Source organism: Ursus maritimus, unplaced genomic scaffold (assembly GCF_017311325.1).
Source record: "Ursus maritimus isolate PB19 unplaced genomic scaffold, ASM1731132v1 scaffold_4, whole genome shotgun sequence".
Lineage (NCBI taxonomy): Eukaryota > Metazoa > Chordata > Mammalia > Carnivora > Ursidae > Ursus > Ursus maritimus.
In genome coordinates, this window is record NW_024426552.1 from 62,992,319 (window position 1) to 63,001,612 (window position 9,294).

General features: G+C 38.8%; 1 protein-coding gene across 1 annotated transcript in view; it reads right to left on the bottom strand.

The window, feature by feature from the left end:
- Nucleotides 1-9,294, bottom strand: part of GPR156 (G protein-coupled receptor 156) — an 87,602-nt gene that overhangs the window by 46,236 nt on the left and 32,072 nt on the right. Inside the window, exon 3 of the mRNA XM_040621724.1 lies at nucleotides 7,826-8,020. Coding sequence (XP_040477658.1) covers nucleotides 7,826-8,020 — 195 coding nt within the window. The remainder of the gene's footprint in view (nucleotides 1-7,825; nucleotides 8,021-9,294) is intronic.

Genomic DNA, 9,294 nt, shown 5'->3' on the forward strand with positions numbered 1-9,294 from the left:
TCTGACTACAGGATGGACAAACAGCATCAGAGGGCCATGTAGAAAACACTCCTATCCATTAACCCCGATCCTGCCTCATTAACTTCTTGCTGAATCATTCCTATTCCATCTCCCAGCCAGTACCCAAGAAAACCTCATCTCTATTCAAAATCCTACATCTTGTCACCTTATTGCTTCTCACCTCTTTTCCAGCACCATTCCTGAATGCCAACGGCTTCTGACCTCATGATACACCACTTACTTTTGGCTCTATGCTCAAACCTTTGGAAGTGATGATGGATATGATTTTCCCCCCCAACTATGAACCTTAGCTTTCTTTTTGGATAAGTTCTTGTAAGATCCGCTCCTTTCTCTGCCTCAGTTCAGTCCTAGGCTCTGCAAACCTATCCCCAAATCAGCTATATGGGTGGTATTTATTCTAGGACTGACTGGCTCTTACTTCTTGGCCAATAACCATCAAACTAAGGATTATACCAGAAAGCTTTGTAGGGCCAAGATTAGTGCAAACTTTCTCATAGCCAACAAGATGCCAACTGCTTTCCTTTCTTCTCTGTCACCTTCCCTTCAGCTCCAATTACACAAACCACAAGGAGGGCAGACCTGAAACAATCAATATGAAAAGAACATAGCTATCCCTGCAGCAAGGCATTAGTTTTTGAAAAGCTATTTTTAAAAAAACCAGAATGTATTTTTTGGATTTGCTCATGTTTTTCCACCTAGGTGATGCATTTGAAGCTCCCAGAAACACTTAAATTACATTTTACACAGAATCCTGAGCACAGGTGTTCAGCTCAGCAAATATTTACTGAGGAAACATCTCTCCCCCAGACAAAGACCAGACTTGTTATGACTCACTATAAAACTGGGGAATTCCTCAGGTTCAGATTCCTCTCATTTAGTGACAGCTCCCCATGTGTTCAAGCCTCCATCGTGGGTCCTGCATCATCCTCATGGGGACTTGGGGGCATGGTAACCAGCACAAATGCAATATAAAGCTGTGACTACTGCTTTTGCCATGAATAATGAAGTACTTTGTCTCTGAGCCCGAGTCTCAAGTCTTTTGCTAGCATCTATAAGATAATAACAGGTTAACTTGTTAACCTGCAAGCAGAGCAAAAGTTCATTCCTACACAATTCTTATTATTCAAATTTCTTGATTTCCCAGGCAGTAAAATACAGGATACTGGGGATTATTGTGCAAATGCCACTTTCATTCTGAGAAATAACAACATGTAAATAACAACTAGTATCTATTCTCATTATCACAAGCGACAGTGAGATAAGTTCTTAGAATAAAAGTTCTTTAATGAACAACTTTAGCTTCATACAGAACTTAGGACATTGCCCTTATTTTATACATTACATAGGAGGCACCAGGAGAAGTTTTGGGTCTGAAGCACCTGCTTTGCTCCAAGTTAAGTGATTATTAAATTGTAAGAGGAATCTAGAAAAAAAAATAATGCATTCTCCCATAATAGTGATTAATATCTAACACAGTTACCAGGTGGGTTTCAGGTCACCTAGCAGGGCCCTTTGAAGAAGGACACCAGATATGGTATACTTTTTTCCCTTCATGGGAACCTTCTCAGAAAAATAAGAATGTTTGTAGACTACATTTTGAAATAGCTTTATTGAATATAACTGCCATGCAATAAACTGCATATAATTAAGGTACATGATTTGGTAAGCTTTGATATATGTAAATATCTATGAAATGCCACAATCAAGGTAATGAACATATCCATCACCCCCAAAAGTTTCCACATGTCCCTTTGTAATCCCACCTTTTTGCTCTTCTGCCACTCCCCACCCACCTGCAGGCAACCACTCATCTGATTTCTGTCACTACAGATTAGTTAACAACAGATTAATTTTCTAGAACTTTGTATAACTGGAATCATATAGTATGCAACTTTTTTTGCCTGGCTTCTTTTACACAGCATTAATTACTTTGAGAGTCATCCATGTTGTCCCAAGTATCAATAATTCATTCTTTTTAATGCTGAGTAGTATTTTATTGTATGGATACACCACAACTTGTTTATTCATTCATCTGTTGATGGATATTTGTTCTATTTCCAATCTTTGGCTATTAAAATAAAGTGATATGAACATTGGTGTATAAGTCTTTGTACAGACATATAGTTTTATTTTTTCTTGAGGGCGAAATGGTTGGATCGTAGGGTAGGTGTGTGTGAGCTTTTAAAGAAACTGCCAGACTGTTTTCCAAAGTGATTGTGCCACATAGCAGTGTTTACCAACACTTGACTTAGTCAGTTTTTAAAAACTGTAGCCATTGTAATAAGTGTATAGTGGCATTTAATTGTGGTTTGAATTTGCATTTCCCTAGCGGTGCCTGACTGGTCAGTCAGTTAAGTGTCTGCCTTCGGCTCACGTCATGATCTCAGGGTCCTGGGATAGAGCCCCACGTTGGGCTCCCGGCTCAGTGGGGAGCCTGTTTCTCCTTCTCCCTCTGTTGCTCCCCCTGCTTGTGCTCTCTCACTCTCAAATAAACAAATAAATAAAATCTTAAATAAATAAATAAAATCTTTAAAAAAAGTAAGCTAGAATTGTGATGGTAATTGGGCTTAGTCTATAGATCAATTAAGAAAGAATTGACAATACTGAGTCTTCCAACCCATGAATACAGTATTTCTCCATTTATTTAGGATTTAATTTCTCTCAGCAGTTTTATAGTTTTCAGCATGTAAGTATTTCACAATATTTGTTAGATTAGCAATGTTTTGTAGCTTTTATTTAGTGTACAAGTATTTCGCATTGTTATATTTATCCCTAAATATTTCATATATTTGATGGTACTGTAAATGACAATGCATTTAAGTTCACTTTTCAGTTGTCTGTTTTCAGTATTTATAAATACAGTTGAATTTTATACCTTGATCTTGTATAATTCAACATTTCTAAACTCATTTATTAGTTCTAGTTCTTTAAAAATAGATTCTATTGAATTTTCTACATACACAATCTGGTCACCAGAGGGTAAAGCCATTTTAATTCTTCCTTTCTAAACCAGGTGCCTTCTATTTCTTTTTCTTATCTTATTGCACTGACTAAAATCTCCATCGTTGAATAAAAGCAGTGAGAGCACACATCTTGTCTTGTTTCTGATCTTAATGGGAAAGTAATCAGTCTTTTACCACTAAAAATTGGTGTTGGCTATAGTTTTTTTTTCACAGATGCACTTTGTTAGGTTCAAGCAGTTCTCTTCCATTGCTAGTTTGTTGATATTTTATCAGGAATGGATGTTGAATCTTGTCAAAATGCTTTTTCTCTTTCTAGAAAGATGATCATTATTTTAAGTTGGTAAATAGGGTGAATTAAATGATTAATCTTTGGATGTTAATTCAACCTTTCATTCCTGGGATAAATCTCACTTTGTCATGATTATCCTTTTGATATTTGGTTGGACTCAATTTGTTAAAATCTTCTTTGGAATTTTGGATCTGTGGTCATGAGGGCTATTATAGAGTTTTTTTCCTTCTAATGTCTTTATTAGGTTTTGATACCAGGGTAATGCTGTCCTCATAGAATTAATTAGGGAATGCTCCATGATTTTCAGTGTTTCAGAAGATGTTCTTTAAAACTGGTGACATTTCTTCAAAAACACAGGCACAGATCAGCTGGGAGCCTCTAGCTCAGGATCTTGCACAAGGATGCAATCAAGGGGCCAGCATTTCTGCAGTCCTCCAAGGCTCAACTGGGGTAAAATCTGCTTCCGACCTCATTGCTATTAGCAGGCCTCAGAAGATCTGTTTTTAAATTCATTGACATGGCTGTTAGTAAGCCTCAGTCCTTGCTGGATGCAGACTAGAAATCAGTTGTTCGCTGTGTGGGCCTCTCCACAGGGCAGCTCACAACAAGAAGGTGGCCTCCCTCAGAGTGAGCAAGTGAAAGAGTGAGAGAGATCCAAGAAGGAAGCCACAGTCTTTTTGTAACCTTATCCTAAAAGTGATATCACATTAATAAGCATGTCAGTAATTCCAGCCCATATTCAAAGAGAGGGGATTTCCCATGAATGTGACTATCAGGAGGTTGGAATTAATGCAGAACATGTTAGGGACTGCCTGCTAGAGTTGTTCTTAACGTTACCTTATTATCCTTCTAATACCTGTAGAATCTTGGGTGATGTCACCTCTCTTTCCTTATTTGGGTAATTATATATTCTACTGCCCCCACCCCCGATCATTTGAAGTAGAGGTTGGTCAATTTTATTGATCTTAATAAAGAACTTTGGTTTCATGGTTTGTTTCTGATTTTGTTGTTGTTGTTCTATTTCATCAAGTTCCACTTTCATCTTTATTATTTCCTTTCTTCTGCTTATTTTGGGACTCAAGTTGCTCTTTTTTGTTGTTTCATAAAGTAGATCTTTCTCCTTTTCTAATATGGGGTACTGCTTTAATGGCATCTAACAAATTTTGATATGTTATATTTTCATTTTCATTCAGTTGAAAATACTTTCTAGTTTCTCTTTTGATTTCTTCTTTGACCATGAGTTATTTTAAAGTGTTCTATTTAGTTTCCAAATATTTCAAAATTTTCCAGAGTTCTTTCTGTTATGGATTTCTAATTTAATTCTATTGTAGTCAGGGACCATACTCTGTATGAAATGAATCCTTTTAAATTTAATGAGACTTTTTCTATGACCCAGAATATGATCTATCTTGGTAAATGTTCCATGTGTACTTGAAGAGAATGTGTATTCTGCTGGTGTTGGGTGTAGAATTATATAAATGTCAATTAGGTCAAGTTGGTTGATAGCGCTGCTCAGGTCTTCTTTATCTTCACTGATTTTCTCTTATAGACTACATTTTAAAATTTTATCAAAAATGCCGTATCTGCAACTGAACTTGAACATTACTATAATATTTATATTTTATTAAAATATTTTTCTTCCTGTGGTGCTACACACACACACACACACACACACACACACACATAATCATAAATTTAGAGACCAAAGAACTGAAATTAAATGAACCATCTGTGATGCTGAACCTTCAAAGTTTGTTATTTAAGAAAGCACTTTGAAACTGGGTTATTGTATCTTTCCTTGTCTGAACTTGTAAGCTACTTAATTGCAAAATGTGTTTTTATTCACAGTGCCTCTTATTATTTTATTCTTTATGCCAAGTCATGCTCCCACTGCAAGCAAGACAGGCAGCAAAATCTTTAACGGAATGAAAGAAACATAGGTGTTTCTACTATAACACTGTTTGCAAGTGTTCCTGTTCTAACAGGATATATAAATGCTTTAAAAACCTTGCATTCTACAAATTTGTGTATAAAAATAATGGGTTATGGGGAAAATAGTATGGGGCCATAGAATTGAAACATATTTAATGTTGTAACCAAACTACTAATAAAAATAATGATTATCCAATTAAAAAACTGAGCACTCAGCAAATGTCAATTACCACCATTTGTACTCAGGTCACAATTGATTTTTGCAGCCTTAAATCTGCAAGATGTAGGTACTTGAGGGCATTCACTTCCAACAGATAACACTGTCATCCAAATTAAAAATCTGCTCTGGATCTGTGACTTCTTCAACAATCAATTGTTTTTAAACACATGGGAAATATCTTCTCTACTTCATAACATAGGAGGTACACCAGTTCTTGAAGCCATTATACCAGCTACTACTTGCACTGCCACAGTAGTGCAATATTCTTAGCTTAAGGCTTCCTTCTTTAACTGTAGGAAGGCTTGCCTCTGAATGCTTTAAACCACTGATGTGCTGGGGGAAAATTACATATGAACCAATTATATTATCTTCTTATTTGCCAATTGGGTATTAATTTGCACTATAGAAATGTGTTGCAGCTGAAAAGATTGTACTCCATAGTTCTCTAACTTTGAAATACATGATTTTCCCAGTCATTCTCTTGGCAGCAGCTACCATTGGGATGTAAATATCCTTCTTCCCAGGGTCACTGAAAATATATTTACTGGGTACCTATTATGTCCCACAGTCTTTTCTAAATGCTGGAGACAGTGGTGAGCATGACAGACAAAGTCCCTGTGTTCAAAGACTGTACATTTTGATGGGAGATACAGACAATAAACAGGCAAATCAATAAATATGGTAATATCAGAGAGTTATAATTGCTATGAAGAAAATAAAATAGGGTGATAATATATGGAATGAGATACTGGGGCTGGGTGGCCATTCTGTAGACAGGCTACTCTGGATAGAATGATCAGGGAAGGTTTCCCCAAAGAGGTAACATCTGAGCCAAAACCTATAAGATGAGAAGGAACCAGCCACGGGAAGACTGTCAGGCAGTGGGAACATATGAGGATAGTAAATAAAAGGCCTTGAGATGGGAGTAGGCTTGGTGAATTTGAGGAACAGAATGAAAAGTGGCTGTGACAGCATCAGAGGTATACTAAGGTTTGACTGCCATGCGTCACGGCCACGCTGAGGTTGACACAGCAGTTCAAGTCACTGCTATTGAACAATTCCATGTTCTCTATGCCTCAAATGGCCAACAGTGCCCCAAAATACCTGCTGACAAATCCAACTGACTGACCCTCATCTGAGTGCCAAACCCAGGTGGTGGAGCACAGGTGATCATCACAAAGTATAAGGTTGGGGTGGGGCCAGGCAATTTTGACCTCTCTGAGGGAGTTGTTGAAATCTGATGTGGGCTCCATCTAGAATTCAGCTGTGGGCCACAAAGAGAGAGCTGCAGCAGGGCTTCTCAGGTGGCAGGCTGGGGCAGTAGGGGCAGGATGATGGTAAAGAGTGTTGGTGTGGGAGAGATGGGGTGGGTCCTGAGGGAAGGATCCAATAGCAGTGAAGGCAGAATTTTGCAAGTTGCTTCAGAAAAAAGTCTTCATTTAGTTTCTTTTGCCAGCCCTGGGAGCCATGGATCCTTACCCTGAGGAGACAGTAACTTTCTTTTCTTTCCTTTTTTTTTTTTTTTTTAAAGATTTTATTGATTTAAGAGAGAGTGTGCACGAGAGAGAGCATGAGCTGGGGGAGAGGCAGAGGGAAAGGGAGAAGCAGACCCCGCTGAGCAGGGAGCCCGATGCAGGGCTCTATCCCAGGACCCTGAGATCATGACCTGAGCCAAAGGCAGATGCTTAAATGACTGAGCCACCCAGGCATCCCAAGCCAGTGACTTTCTAACCAGCTAGAACTTATCTAACAGAACAACAGGATAGTAGGGCCTCACTATTTTTTCAGAAACCTTAGCCCACTTATGCTGCTTCCAAACTGTATCGGCCGTAGACTCTAATGTTGCTTTGGAATACTTCTCTACATGCTCTCTGTTTTTAATACAAATACCTCATTTTCTATGGTGAAAACAGAGAGAGATGGACGCAAACCCTAAGAGACTCTTTAGGAAACAAACTGAGGGTTGCTGGAGGGGAGGTGAGTGAGGGGATGGGGTAAATGGGGGGTGGGCATTAAGGAGGGTGCTTGTTGTGATGAGCACTGGGTGTCGTATGCAACTTATGAATCACTAAATTTTACCCTTAAACTAATTTAAAAAAACAAACAAACAAAACCCCCCAAATACCTCATTTTCTCAGAAGGATCATACCTTTCCTTCATTCTCTTGGATATCCTTGTAGTAGTTACCACAATACTGGACTAGATTGTTTTTCCTCAAGAGGAAACTGTACTGCAAGGCCAGGACGATGTCAGGGTAACTTCTCACATAGCTTAATGCCACAGTAGGAGATAAGTTTTAGTGATACCTCCTAATAGTTCATGATGTCAAAAGGATAGTAACACTCTGGGTTTCATGATTCAGGCGATAGAAGATGAGACACTAGGTATGGGACTGCTTACCTGTTATTCCTGCAGCGAATTGTGAAGCCAAGAAAGAAGACTATGAGAAGAAGTCCACAGCTGAGAAAGGTCCACACAACACCCAGAAGGACAGGAGATAATGAAGAAATGGTCTTACTGCTATAGTGGGAAGAGGTCTGAGAACAGAATAAAGAGCTGTTAGGAATGAAGGCTCTTTTATAGATCAAACACAAACTGCCCCATCATCCCCAAAGCTGGGTAATATGTGGCCTGCATGAGCATTTCCTCCCCCTCCCCCTTCCCCCTCCCCCTCCCCTTTTCCTCCTCCTCCTCCTCCTCCTCCTCACCACTACCACTGCACCACCACCACTAACAATAACAATAACAACAACAACAACATGTATATCTGAGCAACCCTGACACCCCATGGCTGTTCACTCACAATTGTCCTGCAGAGATCATGAAGAGGACTCCGATCCAGCTCCTGGCCAGGAATACTGTCACACAATTCGGAACAGTTTATTTCAGGCTCCATGTCATCACGTGCCCCTTTTGGTGTGCACTTATTCACGGTCTTCGTTACCTGCTGGTCATTAACCAGCAGATCTTAGACTAAAACACAAGAACAATTCAAATCTTCTCTTCAGAGGAACCATTTTAGAGCTGGCTCTTGGCTCAGACTCTGGGATGAACAACTGGTTCAGGTGGAAGCGAAGGGTTATTTCATTAGGCTCCTTCATCAGACACCCTCCAGGCTCTCCTTGTGCCCTGCTGGCAGTGCATACCATGGGAGTCAAGAGTGGGCATCTTTGTGACCATTAGTTTACACAAGGTGATGATTCTGGCTTGCCACCAGATGGCAGTCACTGCTCCAAGTACTCTCACACAGGTCCAGAAGGAAAGGAAGGCAATTAAACCTGTTAACAAACAAATTATGTGTGTGTGTGTGTGTGTATATATACACACACATACATATATAAAAATATATATAACACAAATTATATATATTATTTATTAATATATAACATATATATAAATGGTTTATTACAGAGGTTTAAGAATATTGTTTTATACATTTCAATTATACAGTTATATTTTTATTTTATATATGTACTTTATTACATATAACAATGGCTTACCATATATTTAAATAAATATATTTTTAAGCCTCTATAATAAAACCATTTTTAAAACAAAGACAAAGCTCATTTAACAATTTATAGATATAAAGTTCAACAGTCTCTTTTCAGATCCTTTTTGGCCCAGCCTATAAGACCTTTAGTTTAAATATGTAAGGCCCATGTTCCTTTCTTCCCTACTGGGAAATCCCCTGTCCTTGCAAGATCTTTCCATGTAACTCATGGCTTAAGCCCTGTCTGATCCTGAGTGGCAGTGGCCTTGGGTGACCCATGCTGTCTGCATGAAATGTCTTTCAGTCATTGGAGTTCTTGTTCACTCAGTGAGTGGAAGAACAGTCTATGTTCAGGCAGCGGGGGCGGGGGGGGGGG